At 36.5% G+C, this 19,216-nt stretch overlaps 2 protein-coding genes across 3 annotated transcripts in view; one reads left to right on the top strand and one right to left on the bottom strand.

Moving 5' to 3' along the window:
- Positions 1 to 19,216, bottom strand: part of ARSK (arylsulfatase family member K) — a 56,117-nt gene that overhangs the window by 807 nt on the left and 36,094 nt on the right. The window contains exon 9 of one of the 2 annotated variants that reach the window (XM_040089350.2): positions 14,866 to 14,914. The exons of the other annotated variant lie outside the window; for it this stretch is intronic. Within the exon in view, the coding sequence (XP_039945284.2) occupies positions 14,907 to 14,914 (8 nt within the window). The 3' untranslated portion in view covers positions 14,866 to 14,906. Of the gene's footprint in view, positions 1 to 14,865; positions 14,915 to 19,216 lie in introns of those variants that run through there. 2 annotated transcript variants of the gene reach the window in all.
- The window catches only part of PCSK5 (proprotein convertase subtilisin/kexin type 5), a 240,040-nt gene that overhangs the window by 206,106 nt on the left and 14,718 nt on the right, over positions 1 to 19,216 (top strand). Inside the window, exons 25-27 of the mRNA XM_040089345.1 lie at positions 7,869 to 7,911; positions 8,748 to 8,890; positions 9,979 to 10,179. Of these exons, the coding sequence (XP_039945279.1) occupies positions 7,869 to 7,911; positions 8,748 to 8,890; positions 9,979 to 10,179 (387 nt within the window). The remainder of the gene's footprint in view (positions 1 to 7,868; positions 7,912 to 8,747; positions 8,891 to 9,978; positions 10,180 to 19,216) is intronic.

Below are 19,216 nucleotides of genomic sequence, written 5' to 3'. Positions count from 1 at the left end.
CCTAACCTAACATGAGGATTTTCATCACATAATTCCTTCTTTCTGCCAGTTGTCTGATCTAATGTGATACCATAAAAAAATATCCTGTTATGCTGGTGACCAGCCATTCCGTGTGAATTCAGTCAAGCCTAAGGTTTTCCTCTGTGACTACAACTGCCCTGCTCAATGCTGTTTAATGAAGAGATGGTTTTTGCATGAATGCCACTACACTGTGGTCTCCTTTTGTATGGTGTGTTATCCAGATTCATGGCAGCTGCCTGCTTGGTTGAGGGGAGAAGAAGTTAAGAGACAGCATATATTTCAATACCTATCTTTATTGGTGCTATCAGAGGTTACTTCCCCATGCTAATAATTTCTGTGGTTTTTACAATGATTGTGACTTCAGATTATTTATTTTTCTTCTGAAACCATGTAGTGGCAATTGGTGGTTTGAATTAGGGAGAAATATCATATGTTCGAATAGCAATGTTTTGTAAAAAATAGTCATTTCAAGTGACTCCGAGAAAGATTTCCTTTGTTGTGAACTTAATAGGCATGTATAAGGAGACTGGAAGGCTGATGGTCAGCTGGCATACAGAATAAGGGCTTGTACTCATTTGCCTTTTTCCTGGGAGGATCACTGATCTCCTAAACATTAATCATCCATAATATTCACTACATATTTTCAACTTCTTGCACTCAAAGTTCTGCTTTAAAAGAGGGTTTTAAGAGCTTCAAGGATCAACAGAATAGTAAAAAAAAGACTGAATTAGTTTTCACTGCTGTGTAAAGTCAGATGTATTAAGATGAAAGTGTTTATTTACAGGCATTCTCTTTCTCTTAAGGAAAGTCTTTGGTGCTCATGATGAATATATTACTGTGAGTGAGAAATTGGTTTACTCTTAATTCTACTTGGAAAAGAAGAACTGTATTGGCTTAAAAGCACAGTAGTCCCAAGCAGATTTTGCAAACTATAATGTATTCTTGAAATAAGGCAGAACCTGTAATCTTCAACTTAATATAAGTCAGGTAGACATGGCAGATACCTATATCCATCTCTATTATATGGTAGATATTTGCTAGTATTTTTACTCTTAACATTCAGTGAGTTTTCAGGCATATCAACAACTTCATTCATAGATGAGTTAAGTACAGTAATGGCTTTCTCAAGTCTAATCAGCCAATATGCTTAGAAACTTTTGTAAAAAAACCCTAAAACACAGAAACTTTAATGCCTGTCTCTTACAAGAAGTTTATTATTTTGCAAGCCCTAGAGAAACTACACTGCCATAAAAATAATTTAAATTACTGAAATTTCAAGGTAAGAAAATAAGGAACATGCTACATTTATTTTCGCATCTTCATAGTCTTTCTGCAGACTCCCTTTTAAAATTAAGTAGATGCTGGAGGGTCTTGCAGTCTCTTTGTCTTATCTCCCCTTTAACACAATTGAGTAATTTATTCTAAGAACTGTAGAGAAGGCGTAGAAAAAGTTCAATGCTATGAACATTTCAGGTAAAAGTGCAGTGGGGAAAAAAAAGAATGCAGTAATCATAGCAATTGGAATAAAATATTATATAGTTCACATACTGAAAACTAGTTGTTCATATATACAACTGAAAATATATTCTGTACATATTTATGGATTCCCAGCTGACTGAAGACCATTCTCTCATAAAAAATCATTCAGCTCCTGCTCCTTCTGAAGTGTTTAAGATCCTTCATTATAAACACTTAGAAGTAAAAATAATTAACTTCTTTTGTTTATACTGAGTCACTTACAAAAGTTTTATTTATTTTAAATTCTAACCTTCTAAACCAGGAGCAGCAAAATGTAATTGATTCTCTTAGTGCCTGCAAAGTACAGAGATTATGATATTTTTCTCTTTTCTTGTAGACAGAAGTCTAGTTTTTAGGAGGGATATATAATCATATTAAGATAATTGAATTACCTGTTTTCCTACTAGTTTGAAAGTGTTTTGCTCAAAAAATAATTTTCATGAGGCACCAAATAATAGATTAAACCACCATCTGCAGTCTCAGGCAATGCTGTCTTGCTTTGCACAGACAGGAAAATTAATGAGGTTTGATTCCTTCTGGCACGATGCCATGTGCCAGCAGAATAGAGCAAGTCTGCATGGGTAGTGTCTCTTTTTGATCAGTAGTGACACTACATCCAGATTAAGACAGCTGTATCATACTTTTATAACGGTTTCATACTTTGCATCCCATATCAAGCATTTCAGAGAGGAAAGTAAAACCCACACAGTAAGTAGCACTGCATGTTATTCTTCACCAGGTGTGAGGATACTAAAGTAGATAGTGTTTGCTTGTAAGACTGTCTTGACCTACTGGAATCCTCAAGGAATGTAGTCAAGTCTGTTTGGTTTCCTCCAAGTTTCAAGTGGATTTTGTGTTAAGGGACCAGAATGGCAATATATCTTTACGGTATCAACACAGAAAGTCTAAGAGCAAAGACAGGAACTCCGAGAGAGAGATACTTAATCAAAGACAGGTAAGTCTATGTAGTTAAAGCACAAATTATGCTTTCTCTTAAATTCAGGTAATTATTTTCTTTCTGTTTCACTTCATTAATTCAGAGGCCACTCATATTTTAAGGATTTAAAGAATCCTTAATGCTCACAGGTGCCAGTCTGCCTGCAGACACTGACAAGTCCTGGGATATGCTGATAGGGCCATAGCCTTAGAAAGCACTAATCCCCAGAAAATCTATAGCTTTGTGTAAAAAGTGTCCAAACAAGGGCTGTGCATATTAGGATTCACCTCCCCACCTTGTCCTGCCCACATGCTCTGGGGTGCATTTGGCTCTGTTCAATGCCACAAGAGCCTAATTGGCTTCATTGTGCACAATTTCCCATGAAACCTGAAAGTCAGACTCACACAGGCACAAGGCAAGGCTTGAGGGTGATTTCAGTACCAAAGTTTAACTCTAAATACTTAAAAACTTGAAATATATCCCTGTTTCTGTACAAGCAAACACAAGAACAATATTGGACAGACAAAGTGTGTAAGAAAGTGTGCTGAATACATCACAAGTCCACACAGCCAAGATTATCTTTATGAAACCTCACACCTTTGGTACCTCTGCTCTTATAACTTAATTTTGGACATGCTGAGTCTACTTTCTAGAGCAGCAATGAGTGATTGCTCCCTCTGATGCAGAAAGATGGGAGCTACAGTTCTTCATTACCTTTGACCATCAGGTTTTGATTAAAGTTTAATGTCTTTTTTCTGGTGAATGCCAGTAAACATCATGAAGTCTACAAAATTAAATCCAGTTTCCTCAACAAAAGCAGCTTTTGACAGACAAAGTTCTGCTGCAAAAAATATTAAGAAGGGGATTTCTTTATGCCCTTGCAACATTTACCTTCAGCCTCTCAATATAAGTTCACTGACTCACATATTTAGATAACTGCAGGATAGAATTCATATTTTCTCCAGACTTCTAAAACCATAATGAATTTCAGACACCTTCTTCAAAGTCAAACTTTCTTCTTTAGAAAGCCTGTGGCTATAAGCCAACACTCAGAACAAGAGAAAAAATACGGTAAAACTGTAGATTCTGAGCCACTTAAAGTGATTATTTGAAGAGAATTTCAGAGTCAATAAAATTCAAGAACATAAAAATCTTGGCTCCTATTTCTTGTATTTAAAATACAACATGTGGACTAAAGTGTTTTCTCAAATAACTTCAGCTCTCTCTTTAATCATACCATTTACATGTGCCCTTTTGCACTGGCATAATGATCAGAAACCAAATTTGGCTACCTTTGAAGGTGACAAGTGACAAACTGCTCTGATATGCCGCATCTACTGGCTTGGATAAATACATTTCACAAGCAGAAATTGCCACATGAGTAACTAATTAAGCACCTAGTTTGCTGAGGAGGTATATATTTGCAGCACATGGAGCTCACACAGATCATTGACAAACTCATAGGAATCAATGGAGGATAGTCTTCCCTCAGAAGTGATCGTGTAAGTCAGGCATCCTCTCAGTTTGTGGAGCCAATCTTCCTGCCAGTGTGTTCCCAAGGAGCCACACTTTCCTGACCCAGTTCTTAATTACTTGTGGGTTCTCTTCCACGTGCCTCACTCAGCTTGTGAAAGTAAAACATCTTATGAATGGTTCCTATGGGTTCCTACAGATTACCTCATCTCCACGCTGCACAATACAATATATACCAACTTTTGATCCATCCAAATTTCTACAGTGAGCACTATGATATAGCTTTGCAAATTTTGCACTAGGACTGTTTTCGAAGGCTAACACTGAGAGTAAAGTACTCCTCAGTAGGGTGCAGAGTGAAAAATGTTCAGCACTTTTCTCTTTCAAAGGAGCCACGTCCCTGAGAATAAAGGCCTGCCAAAGAGACATTTAGGCCCAATTGTGGCATTTAGCCCCTCTGATCTAACAAGGTAAAGCCTAAACCACTCTCAAAGGTCATCCAGAACCTACTATTTAATTTGCTTGGGGTTACAAGGTCTGTGTAAAAAACTTCAAGCTATAAAGGCTGAAAGTGAGAATATATAATACACAAATGACCAACAAGATCCATTATACAGAGTGGAATGGAGAAATGTAGAGTTTTTAAGACTGTGGGAGTGAGAGGAAAGTATTTGGAAAAGATGGAAGGAAGTGTTAGGCAGCTGAAAGAACAGCACTGTGAAAAGACTTAGGCTTACAGATACAGGTTTATCATTACATGATAAATGAGTAAAAACTAATCTGGTTCCCATAGCAACCTAAGAAAGAGAAAGGAAATCTTCATTTCTTCAAACCATCCCTGATGATGAATAGACCTTGGCTTTCTAGACAAAATTATGATATAGTTTTTTATCTCAGAATAAATCTTCCACAAGAGGTTAGTCTTGCAGAAAGGGGTTTAGATTTGCAGATAATAAGACTTTTTTCTACAGGCTTCTGTGATGATAATATGCAATCTCTGCAGAAGAAAATGCCCAGAAAGTTTTGGAACTGTTCTCTGATTTTCAGTCCTGACATTTCAGTGTAGGCAGAACATTACATTAAAGCATGTCTTTCCTAAAGTGTAGGTAAAAGAGAATTTCCTTGAACATTGAAGGTACAAGGTGCATGTATTGAAAAAGCTTGCTTTCTTTGATTTTTTTCTTTTTCTGATAAAGAAAAAAACTACTTCCTCTGTAAAATCCAGGCTTGGGAAAAATCAGTGGAGAAGCTTAAGATATGAGACCGAACCTTGACTTCTGCAAGAACTTAATATTCCAGATTTTAGTTTAAAGCTCTCCATAGAAATAAGAGCATGGAAGAAAACTACTGGATCAGACCAACAATTCACCTAGTTCAGAAGCCACTGACCAAACATACTTCTAAAATTACATATACAAAGAAAGCATATATTTCTACTCCTTCAGCAATTTGCAGTTCAGAAGCTTCATGAATCAAAACAGTCAAGAAATGTTAACTGCTGAAATTTTCTGCTGGAATTACTGAAGAAAATATACATTAAGGCAAATATAATCTAAACCATCTGCAGACCAGACCTTATTTTCAGGGAATTTTGCTGCCTTCTTGGGGCCCAAATCAGGGACCTCAACAAAAAAAATGAAGAAGTTAATGGAGCCTTCGAACCACTGCCTCCTATTGCTTTCACAGGGTACCAGTGGTATTTCAACAAGAAGCTCATGGTTAATGAAAAGAGATTTCAGGACACTGGAAAGACCAAGTGTCATACTTTATGTTTTGGCCACAATAGCCCCATGCAGCTGAGAGAGTTAGAATTGTTTAGCCTGGAGAAAAGGATGCTCAGGGAAACTTCTGAACTCTCTACCGCTGTGTGAAAGGGGGTTGCAGCCATGTGCAGGTTGACCTCTTCTCCCAGCCAACTAGCAACAGGATAAGAAGACGTGGTTTTTGTCTGCTCATGAGGAAGTTTAAGTTGGATATTAGGAAGAATTTTTTCATAGAAATGGTGGTTAGACCTAATGGAATAGCCAGGGAGGTGGTAGTGCCACTGTCCCTGGAAGTATTTGTGGGAAGACTAGGCGTGGTACCTAGTGCCATGGAGTGGTTAACAGGGTGTTTGGTAAGAAGCTGGGCTTGCTGATCTCAGAGGTCTTTTCCAAGCTAATTGATTCCATCATTCCTTGATTCAGGAGAGAATCTTCCAGATTCTTCAATTCTTCAAGAAATTAAGAGCCTAATCTCTCATAGTAGTCTTGCAGGCAAAACTTCCAGCACACAGCTGGATAAACATGTCATGGTATGGGCGAACAACTAATGAGTCAGGCACAAAGGATGAGAGTGAATGGGGTGACATCAGACTGGTGACAGACTGGTGTTCCACAGGGCTCCATCTTAGTCCTGTGCTCTTCAACATCTTCATAAATTACCTGGATGTAGGACTGGAAGGGATACTTAGCAAGTTTGTACATGCTAAAAAACTGGGAGGAGCTGTTGTCTTCACCAAAGGGAAGTCCTGCAGAGAGACTTTGACAAATTAGATGACTGAGCAACTACCAATCATGTGAAGCTTGACAAGGGAAGGCTCTGCACTGGTGCAGGCCCCCCCACCCTTGAGGACTGTGTGCAGTTTGGGCACCACAACATGAAAGAGACATTAAGCTATTAGAGAGCATCAAAAAGAGTGCCACAAGGATGGTGAAGAATCTGGAGGGGAAGCTTTATGAGGAGCAGCTGAAATAATTTGATTTATTCAGACTAAAGAAGAGGAGATTGGGGGGAGACCTGGCTACAGTCCACAGCTTCCTCATGAGAAGAAGAGGGTCAGACATTACCTTCTCTCTGTGGTAACCAGTAACCAGTGACAGTCCAAGAGTATGGCCTGAAATTGTGTCAGGGATGATTTAGGTTTGATATTAGGGAAAGCTTCTTCACCCAGAGGGCGGTTGGGCACTGGAACAGGCTTCCCAGGGAAGTGGTCACAGCACCAAGCTTGACAGAATTCAGCAAGTGCTTGCGCAACACTCTCAGGCACATGGTGTGACTCTTGGGGATTTTGCAGTGCAGGGCCAGGAGCTGGACTCAATGATCCTTCTGAGACCCTTACAATTTGGAATATTCTGTGATTCTGGCATTCTCTTTGTAAATATATACCCCCAGGCTGTTTTGTTTCCTTCCATTCTGCTGCTTCTAGGATATTTGATGAAGGTGAAAGAAATAGTGGGTAGAAGATGAAGACAACAGAAGGAAGGTTATAAAAAATATTCTTTATTTTTGGAGTCAAATTCATAATTTTAAGTTTTAAAAGTTGCATAACCCTTTTCCTGTTCATTCAACAAATGTTTTGATTACAAAAATTAGGTTTTTGTTGGGAAAGTTTACCCAAAAGACTTGCACCACCACCACCTCTTCCAAAATTATCCCCTCTCCAAATATAGAAACAATCTTGTCTAGCTCAGGATTTTGAAATTTAAGCTGATTACTTAGATGCCTGAAAGTATGCTTTTAGAGGTGACAAAAGTTGTAACTTTTCTTTGCAACAAATAAAGAAATAGGATGAAATTATTGTTTCAGGTACGTTTCAGTCTCCTTTCAGCAGTCCATATGACCCAACCTGAGCTCCTGTGAAGGGTCTGCTTTTCAGATCATCACTTCCTAAGGACTTAGCTCCTCCCAGGTACCTGGATTATGCTGAAGACCAAAAAGCCATGGGTTACTATGAAAATACAGTCCAGGATCTGATTGTGGAAGATTTCATCTCAAAATAAATGTGAACAGAGATTCAAAGACAATTATGTTCTTTTTACAGCTGTAATTATTTTAGTGTAAGAAATATTAACATACAATTGGTGTAACAAAAGTTCTTTTTGGCATTCTGTTTTTTACTCTGAAAATTATTTACATAATTTTTTATCTTTAATTTCAGATGATCCAAGAATCTGTATAACATGCATTCAAAACTATTACATGTAAGTATAGCTGTATATATATATATATAGCTCTTCATGACTACACATTCTTCTGAAGCAAAAAATATGCTCTTTACTACATAGATCTGTGCTGTCTATGCTGTTTTGTCCTTTAAATTGCTTGTCTTAAAACAGTAAATGAGAAAAATACTTGGGAAGTGTCGGAAAACTAGCCAATTATTCAGTGTTGAGACCTGTTAAAAATTATAGACTGGTGGGACCTTTGCATATCAGAAGAGAGGAATATGGAACAAAAAGTGTCAAAAAGTTAAATAGCGTATATGGGTTTGGAACAAATTTGCTTTTATTATGTTGTGTCTAGTTCTGGTATTTGAAGATCATAAGACTTATAAATGTATGGAGTTTATGCAAAGGAATAAAAAGTTAATTAAAAGAGTAAACGAAATGGAGAGAAAAGAACATTACTGCTTTTCAAAGAGATCATTTATAGATCTCTGTAAAAACTGGAAAAGAATATTATTATTATGTTGACTCTATAAACAAGGACACTGGATTATGTGTTTTTACAAGCAATCAGCTCTTTACAATCATGATATAATAATTTTTAATGAAGAATGTATTCAAGTTTCTACCTATCTTTAAAAAATAAAATAAAATTAATTAATCATACTTAAGAATCCTAATATTAAAAAACATGACTTTGCTTGTTGAATAAACAAAATAACCACAAATATACATTGAATCTTCATTATAGGAATAATTTCTGTTCATTATGCTGACTAACCTTTATCATTACCAGTCCTAGAAACACACAGAAAACAAAGTCAATGACCTTGAAAAGAAACTTACTAATGATGTTCTACTTTATCTTACAGGTATAAGCAGCATTGCTATAAATACTGTCCAGAAAATACCTACAGAGATGAAAGTTCTTGGCAGTGTAAAGACTGTCCTAGCAACTGTGTTAGCTGTGACAAGGAAGGATGTGACTCATGTGTGGAAGGCTTTTATCTCTCAGGTAGGCAAAGTACAAAGAAGGTGTAACACATGGAAATATTTTAGACTTTTTCTTTGGAAAAATACTCTGGATCCAAACTCTCAAATTCATAAACCTGTTCTATGGCAGACAGTGGAGGCTGAAGGGACTTAACTCTTTGCAGAATCAGGCATTTGTGTTAATGTAAGGTGGTAATGTTACCCCAATTTCAGCTCTCTCAGGCACATAAAAAATATTTGTAATTGATTCAGACATTGTGAAAAGGACAGTTTTTAAACTGTAGACAGAAATTTAAATGTTTCCTTACTATTTGTAATTCCAGTTTTACTTTGACTTTTAAACACTCTGAAAAAAGCTCAGTTAAAACCACTAAATTCCACACCAGATTCACACAAGAGTAGGCATCTCCTAGCTTTTTAAAGAAGCCATAAATCAGGCAGGTCTGTTTCAGACATGGTGCCAAAAAAGAATCACAGGAATTCCTGAGGCTATAGTATTCTCTTTTCCTGGCTGATGAAAGTACCCAGTAGTGGCATCACACTCATGGAATACTCCGTGGTCACAGCCAGGGTGAGCTGTGGAACTATGATTTTTTTAACTGAAATTACACAAAGCTCAAAAAGCATTAAGTGCTACAACTTCCAGAGGTTTTGTTGAGGTGTGCCAAACCTTAGTCTGAATCAGATTTAAACTTGAGTTTAACTTCATATTCAGTAGAAACTAGAGATCGTATAAATTTGTGTATGTCTAAATTTTGCATATATCTAAAAATCTGAGAGGCATCTAGTCTTTAATGTTTCATTGAAACAGTATAATTGTTAGGACCCAACCATTAAATTGGGACGTCCATTAGATTTGTATGTACAAATGTTTACTACATTGATTAAAGCCAAGTTAGAGGTAAATTTAAATGCAGATTGGTTTGAAGTTTGTGAAGTTTCTCATATGCAACTGAACTGAATTTATGTTTTGTGCTAAAAAATTAGAGGTTTTTATAGCTGCAAAATGTTTCATGTGTTCTTACATACTGTTTTTTCTAAAACCATTTCTGCTGGAGACAGAGGAATGGGCAAGGGTTGTCCTGCTTCCAGGATCTGTCTCTATTGCAGATGGCACCTGTGTGAGTGAGTGTGGAGATGGCTTCTTCGCTGATGGTGTCTCTAGAGAATGTGAGCCTTGCCACAGGAGCTGTGTAACCTGCATTGGGTACAGTTACAAGAACTGTACTGGGTGCAAAAACAGTTTCCAACTATCTCATGGACAGTGTCTAAAACCAGGAAATTCTCTGCCAGCTGGGAAGTTCTGGAGTGGTGAGTTGAAACAGATCTTGTAATCTTTTCTGCTTCTCTGAATACTGCTACAAATTTAGAAAGAGTATAGCAAGAGCTTGCACATGGCTTGAAACTGTGCTTTTGTCATTTTAGAAGTGTACTGACCAAACCCATTGGTTCCACAAATTGGAATTCAATTTCTTGCAAATAGTATAACCTTTCAATACAAATGTATGTGTTTCTTAACTATCTTATCTGAATAAAGATTAAAAATATAAACTACAAAAAAGGATAAAAATATTAAAAGACAAAAGATGTGTAATAGATACTGGGAGTTCCTTATCTAAAGTACTGAGGGCCTTATAGATTAGGTTTTAGACCAACTCTGTGGCAATTCGTTCCCTCCAGAGAAGTCAATATAAGTTGGAGGAAACAGAAAATAATATAGTGTGCAACTATGTGTGATGTGGGAAAAAAAAAAAAAAAAAAATTCTATCCTCTCTCTTCTTTCCTTTCTCTGTATAGATATGCACTGCCTTCTGAGAGACCAAGTATGAGCTGTAGGGCTACATTCTGGCATTCTGGTCCTACACTGGCCATTTCCACAGCCTTCACAAAATACTTTTTTCTTGGTGGTCTCATTCATAGCATGGGGGAAACAATTCTCTATTCCAAAAACACTCCCCAAACCCAAAAAGCTATTTGGAATGAAAAGGCCTTTATTTAGAGATGTTGAGAGGAACACTGTAATAATTTTAAACACTTTTTCCTTCCTATCCATCTTCAAATGCAACCTAGTACTGTCACAAATTTCTTATTAAAAAAGCTTTAAATGAAGAGGGTATATATATATATACACACACACCCATATATAGACTATTTATAATTCCTATTATGTCAATATATAAAGAATATATAAACATAAACATATTGAATGTTTATGTTACAAAATGGAAGTGTGGCGCTGGAAAAAAAAGGGGACTTTCAAATTTTATAGCGGAACAGTAGCAGAATTTATCATAAAACTTAGGGATTTACGTCTTTAAGAACATATGAAAAATATCTGACAGAAACATTTGCTGAATGGAGCAAAAGACCAGATTACTAGCTGCATTTTTGAATCAAGTAAACATATACTTGTGCTTCATATGTTTTCATTTGAATTAAACACATCCAAGAATGACAACACTTAGATCAATATGATCTTGTATTAGAAACTAAAATATAGTAATTAATACTTCCAGAAAAAAATATTTACCACTTCAATTAATTAGCTATCTGTTGGAGAAATGATGTATCAAAAGGAATAATCTTTTTTTCACTTCAAAAAATATCAGAGAGACTTAAAAATAAGACTATTAATAGAAAGTTGATCTCCTACATGCATTTCCTTGTACAGAAGTAACTTGGTTTTTTTTCAATTTAAGACTGCATCTACATCAGTGCCACAAAAAGATCACATCTCTAGTCTGGTCTATCTATTGATTATATCTTTCTCACACTGTTAAACACAGTGACTTCTTGTCAACTTTTTTCTTTTGAGCAGACATCTGATGCAGTTCTGCATAAATGAACCTTCCTGTCCTGTGAACCATTTTTCTCTCCATCTTGCCTATCATCTGTCTTTCCCTCCAGTAGTAAAAATACATCTATCTTAGGACATTTGAGACTGAAAAATACATCTCACTCAGAGCTCTGCTGACTTGAACATTAATGACTGCTCCAAAGACACAGGATTCCTGCTGCAGCTGGTGATGGGACCCCAGGGAACACGGCTGGTGGCTGTACAGCTCCTCTTGGACAGATCTGCTGGGATTACAGTAGCTGCCTCCAGTGTGGCAGCTGCTGTACCCTGTAACTGCTGGGAAAGTGATGTGAAGCTGATGATGTCCTAAGCCTTTTTCCTCCAGGCTTCCAACTAGAAGTAATCTTCAAGTCAAAATGTAATGAAGTTTCCACTGTGTTTATTGAAGTTACATCCTTTAGTAACTGCATTTATTGACATTCTCTGAAGTTTCTTATTCAGATACTGTAGGGTCATACAGTTCACATATAAATAATTTTCATTGTTTAAAAAACAACATAACTTGAATGGTTGGGTTTTGCTTAGAATATCACTCACTCATTTCTTTTGATGATTTAATTCAAGGGGTAAATATCTGCCGAGCCCAGATTTCCAGCTGTACTCTCTGTATTGGAAATTATTGTTGCATGCTAAAGTTCTTTACAAAAAATGTAAGATTCAGGAAGGCAGAATGAAAACACACTTAGCTCTAGCAGTGCATCACACTGCTAAAGTTGTTCTAAAAGTTGTTCCTGGTTAGAGACCGCAGGGCATTTCACAGCTTGATAACATTTTAATATACCTGGATCATTTTTAAAGGGAAAAAAGAAAGCAAAGCAAACAACCAAAAACTTTCTGTCTTTCACAATCTGTCACAATTATTTTCATCATTATCTAAAGCTTTCTGAAAACCAATAAAATTTAGGGGATGCAGTGATTATCATTGTATACACAACTTTGTAGGATTAGTCCAAGAATGGATAAAATGGAAACTTATCTCTGCTCCTTGAAATTTACTATCAGTGAGTATTCTGGCTCTCATACTCATACAGAAAACATTCCTGGTTCAAGAACAACTGGGCCCTCTCCAGCTTATTTTAAGCATACCTATATGTCCTCCTTCTCTTCCATTGTATACTTCAAAGTATACATAATATATACAGATATACAGAGGAAATAATTTTTCTTTCATACTTGAGGGCAAAATCAAAGTATCTTTCCAAGTCTTTCACCAACTACTCTGGACAAACATATCTGGGAAGCATTTATCCCACTTTGCATTTTTTTGTTATTGTTGTTTTTTTGTTTTTGTTTTTATGTACTCTTTGATTTTATGCAGGGTTCGTTATTTATTTCTTATCAAAATACAAGGACTTTCCACCTTTGTTTCTAAACTCATTTTCTAAGGGTAGCCTGTCATGCAGTATGACAGGCATGATCAAAGTAGTCTGTCCAGGGCTGCAGGGGATACTAGAATAGTTTCATGATTTTCACCAGCCCTGTGTGAGAAAGGTCATGGCTGAGATTTGGGGTTTGACTTGTATTGTGTCTGGCTGTTCATTAATACAAGCTTCTTACAGTGTGTCCTCAGCATCCTCGACATATTTACCTTAGTGCACCACAATGGCAGAGCTGGTCTGATCTTCAGTGTCCTGAATTAAAGACTCTGATTTAAAAATACAGGCCAGATGATTATTAGTCCACTTTGGGGGACTGAGCAGGGTCTGGGGAGCTTGGATATTAAATAAATTACCTTGCCATTGCCACAGAAGTGCAGGTAGGAGAGCACCAAATGCATCCTCATTACAAGGCCTGCTCCGGACAGTTGCAGGGAGACAACACAACTAGGAAGATAGACAAATTTTCCACTTCTAATGGTTTACACCAGCTTTTACTATATTACTCTTCCATTTACTCTTTTTCTTTAGATATGTACTAATTTAGAGTTGATGTGTTAGACTTGAACTGTATTAGAAACAATTCCTCTGTGGCTCCTCCAGCCATGTGAATTCAGTGGGTTCCACTGTGGGTTTAGTGAAGTTGACATACAGTATGGAACAGCATGACTTTTGGGAAATATTCTTGTTTTGCTGGTTCCAAGGATAACATAACTTAAAAAGCAGTACATCAAAACCTTCCATGGAGAAAATAACTCCAGGTCTGACTTTCTTTGCAAGTCGAGTGACTATTCCATTTAGGTTAGAATGAAAGCCATTGTGAATGTGGAATACACTTTTATTATCTATCATGTTCAAGGTTTCACTTCCATCTTTTATGCAAGCACAGATTATAGACCTGTCCCACAAATGTTTATGAGCAAACGCTCCAGCATCCAAAACATTCCATTAAAAAAACCTATTTAAAACTTTATTTACTTTGCTGGTATATTCTGCTGAACAAACTGTTCAGCTGATATCAGGAATCTTTAAAGGTCATATTCAGGTCTGAAATAATGCAACATAATTATGTCTGTTACTCAGGCTTTTAAAAAGACAGGGCAAGCCAAGAAAAGGAGAAAGGAAAAAAAGTCCAACAACGGAACTCTAGGCTTCTAGTATAAAATATCTGTAATTTATCTCACGTACCAGATGATGAATTTGGAAGCCAGGAAACACACTAATATAAGCTTAATTCACCAAGTGAGTACATGGCCCCTATTCACTGGATTAGATATTTTGCAGATTACGATGAGGTCTTTGTTTTGCCATATCACTAAAAGGCTGCACTCTTAAAATAGTCACTGGTTTAATATGCTACATTGTAATGAAAATTAAAAATGGGATGAGTTCTATTGCTAATGATGGAATACATGTTTCTTTACATGCAGGTAAATAGCAACAGTTTACTGTTACATACCATCCCCAATAATAAGAACAACCTCCCAGAAGCACCACTAACCAACTGCATTTTCCTTTTCCTAGATACAGAGCAAAATAAAATCAGTAAAACTATATTGGTTGTGAGAAAACAATAATTTAGGCTTTAAAAGGACCTCAATGCAGCTCTGCATATATACATATAAAGGTTTCAGAATATGGGGAAAAAAAAAAGGAATGGGCTATGCAGTAGACTGGAGAAAAATCAGCAGTAGGAAGGAATGGGTCACAGAGTTTTAAACATGAAAATTATTGCATTTATAGTGCAGAATTACAGCATCATGGGAAGAGGTAGAAGACCATTTTCACCATCCATATATGAAATTTCAGGTTGCTAGAAGCAAACAAAAAATATCCATTATCAAATATGTTTTTATGCATAACAATTTCATATTCTGGTTATTTGTTTGTAAAATAATATAATTGTTACAAGATAACTAAATTGATGACTAATGGTTATTGGGGACTGTCATTTGCTTCCCAGCACTCCTATAGTTTTTATAAATTTACAGTTCACATTAAATCTTCACAATGGGAGAAGTCCAGGATTTTATTACATATATTTATTGTTTTCAATATGTTTTACTATATTTATATAATTGCTATTACCTCATGGAAACACGTAATCTTTTTTGGTTTTTTATTCATGATTGTATTAGTTTTGCAGGAACAGTGCCATGCACAGAATAATATCTAAGCCACAATTCAACTGGATAAAATTCAAATCACTTATTACTACACAGTACAGGTCACCTTCTAAAAGAAATAACATCCCAGTAAGAAACAACACTTCATTCACTTCTGCATTCTTCACCAGAGTAATCGTTCCACAGCCCAATAACAAAATATATTGTAAATATACAATCCTTCCAGAAATTAATATCTAGGAGCTAAGAATATTACAAATGTACGCAGAGACCTACTTTGATAGCAACTAAAATTACAAAGTTTTAAATCCCCTATTTACTCATAGAAAAGCAAGAATACATGAGACTTAAATTGAAGGAATGGATTGGATTATGTAACCTAAAATTGTGTATTCTATTTCATCTGCTGAAAGCTGTTTTTTGGGAGATGTTTTATCCTTCTCTTGTAACTCCAGGGGGGAGTTGGGCAGATGCCTTCTGATAACGGCCCAGCCATTAAAACCAGGTGGGGCAGTGTTTCTTATCTCTTTCACCACCCCTACATCCCCCAGGGGGAAATCTTCTGATAATGGGCCATTAGGGCCCACCAATGACGTGACACATTCCATCATCCCACTGTGAGATGCTCCACCCAGTGGAGGAGGAGCCAGCTGTTCCTAGCTAGATAAAAACTGGGACTGAAGGACACAAGGTATCCTGTTTTTCCACTGGATTCCCAGAGGAAGATTGGAGCCTTCTTGTTAACCACTGGACTTTCTACAGGACCATCTCTACTACACAGAACCACATCTGTTACTCCAGGAGGACTTATTTGCACTACTTCCAACACCCTCACTAACAGTGTGCCAGGTCGTATCTCTGATTCTGTCAGGGTTTTTTCCAGGATTTTTTTTTTTTTTTTTTTTTTTTTTTTAATATATATTCCTAGTAAAGAACTGTTACTCCTATTCCCATATCTTTGCCTGAAAGAATAATTTGGAGGGATGGGGATTTCCATTCTCCATTCCAAGGGAAGCTCTAGTTTCCTTGGCAGACAACTGTCTTTCAAAACCAAGACAAGGAAATAAACCATCTTCTGCCAACACTTTCTGACTGCACTACCTGCCCTAAAGATCCATTCTCCAAAAGGAACAGGTAGAGAGAGTAAGGTGGACAGCACAAAGGAGATGAGAAATTAGAAAAAACTCTTACAACACCATTGTGGTTCTGAATGAAATTAAGGAGGAACTATTAGGTAATTGAAATGCTTTTGTACTTCAAGGCATGCTTCTTTATATATGGACATATCTCTCCTTATATATCCTTGGGTTTTGTAGAGGATTTCAGCTTTTTTTTTTTTTTTTTTTTTTTTTTTTTTTTTTTTTTTTTTTTTTTTAAATAAACTTCACATTTCCAGAACAAGTGGTGAGCATGTGAAGAGGACCATACTTGTTTCCATATGAACCCATGATTTTCACCCTGAATATTTTTGAGGACTCATTTAATTGTTCTCTAAAAGCAGATTGAAAAAATGTTGGGAACTCAAAGGAAGATGACTGAAGCAAAAATAAAGGAAATTTGGGAACATTGTGTAAATTGGAAATAAAATTTCACTCAATTTTTTTCCTTCATTTTGGGATCACAGTTAACAACTTACAGTGATAGGTTTCAAGAAAATCTGCCTTTGTCTCATTTATGATGCACAACCCCAACAGAGAAAAGAGAATAGGGAAAAAATATTTCCCAGTCTTTCTGCACCCTTCCAGTTTTATAATCCTTTGAACTGCTTGAATGGACAAAAGCACTTGGGCAGTTTCAAAGCTGCAGTAAAATTTAGCTCAAGAAATAACAAGATTCAGTTTTCAGATTCTATAAAAGAATGAGACTTAGCTGGGCCAAAGCTGTTACTCGTTCTGACAAAGACACAAGAATAAAAACAGTCTTGACTCAGATTCTGACCCATGCTTAAATAGAGGGCTTTTGCTTTTGATAATAAAAAGTGGATGTTAATTTTTTTTTTTTTTTTTAAGAGAATGTAAGTTTAAGGATAAAAACCACTCAGTAGGTCTCCAAAGATTATTCTTTTTGTTTAACACTCAAGTACTTTAAGGGAACGGAAAATAGAACCCAACAGTTTAAACATAGTTATTTTCAAGCTTTCTGTTTGCAATCAGTCCAAAGACTAAGGAAGTACATATTGCATGACCGTTTCTTCAGATTTATACGGTTAATCTTTGGAAGGATCTTACATTTAAAGTGAAGAAACTGCACATTTAAGAAGTTCATATTATTGTAAATATGTGCTCTGTTTCAGGTTTTTTTAGTAAATGAAAGCCACAGTCATAAGAAAGACTCATTTTACCTATCCAGAACATTAAAGAAAAAAAAAAATTACAAATTTCTTCTGTCAATATTTAAATTGGGAAATTCAAACACTTATATTTGACTGGAAGCTAAATGTTGTTTCTGTTGTCAGCAGAAGCCTAATTGTTTGTGTACATTCCTCTCTGGTGGCAAATAGTAACTATTACAAAAAACAGGACATACTTAAAAAGGGAAACAGAAAAAAAAAACCTAGTTCACAAAAAAAAAAAAAAAAAAGAAAAAAAAAAATCTTTATTTTGCATGGTAAGGCTTCAAACATTTAGAAAGATAAGCTCCTTTAAACATTCTTCAGCAATAGTTAACGACTTCTCTGCTTAACTTCACCTGATCTTCACTCTAAAACAGCAAAAAGAGAAGTTCAACAAAAATAAAGTTAGGATAATAGAAAACCTTATTACAGCCAAATTTCTGGAGTATTTCTTATATTCTTACAGTGTATATTAAGGACACTTCTTATGTGTTCTAAACTTCTAATGTTTCATTAAATACTCAAGAGTAATGAAAAACATGAAACTAAGGAGTAGTCTCCAAAAAACCCTTTGACAGCAAACCTCAAAAAAGTAAGCAATTATCTATTTGATTATTATTTGCATAAGAGAAGTCAAAATACTTCATACCTTAAAATGCTACATACCTTAAAAAAGACTCAAACTTCCCTCTGCAATCAGTATCAATTATAGAGAGTTGAGTCCTTTTAGCAGGACATACTGTAATATAGAAATATAGAAACAGAAATACAGGAATAAAACATAACCAGGAGGGTAAAAAGAGCCATAGAAATTATGTCAGCAAGAGTCAGTGTTAGTGTGGGAGGACTGCTGGACCATTAGGGTGGGATTTGTCTGTCAGCATCCCAGGAAAAGCAAGACCCTTGTGCCCGACCACTCTGTCAGTGTCCCGTTGGGGGGACCCTTCACTGAGCAGTCCTGCTGGATCAGAGGGTGGTTCCACTGACTCAGCCAGAGAGACCAGCTGCGTAAGGGAGACCCCTAAGCACATCTTCCTCTTTACTAGGGTGTGTTACCCACTGCCAGCCACTGCTGGTGCCCATGAAGGACACACACTGACAGTTCATGGAGTAACACTCGCTATGAATGTAAAATCGTGACAGCTTAAGGTTCAAAGGCTGTTGGTGATAGCATCTGACTGAAAAAATGTATTCAAAGTAATAGATAGACAAGCTCTAATCCCCAGTAAAATGTTGGGCCTGCAGAAAACATGATTCTTACCCAACAGGCATCCCTGTGGGGGAAAAGACAGGCTCAGCCCATTGACTGATCCCAGCAGTTATGAGGGACTCTTCCCTACCTTTTCCCCCCCACTGTCAACTTACTTTTGTACTATTTCTCTGTATCTAGGAGCAGCTTGTGAGATTCTAGTAATCCATTCCTTCATTACTGATTGGTGTAAAATTCTGTCGCTTCGCTTTTAAAGATACAGCTATATCTGGAAAAATTTTGTTGTGCCAGTTGCCAGGAAGAGTAACACCACAGGCTTTCAATATCCTGTACAAGTAGTATTCACAAGCAGTCCTGGTAAAGACTGACTAAGCATGTCCTTGGTGAATGACCTACCGTTAAACACCCAGGTTGTGATCTGCTGTGCTCTCCATGGGTCATTACATT

Source organism: Hirundo rustica, chromosome Z, assembly GCF_015227805.2.
Source record: "Hirundo rustica isolate bHirRus1 chromosome Z, bHirRus1.pri.v3, whole genome shotgun sequence".
In the NCBI taxonomy this organism is placed as follows: Eukaryota; Metazoa; Chordata; class Aves; order Passeriformes; family Hirundinidae; genus Hirundo; species Hirundo rustica.
The sequence above is the reverse complement of the archived record's forward strand: the minus strand, read 5'-3'. Positions and strand labels throughout refer to the sequence as shown.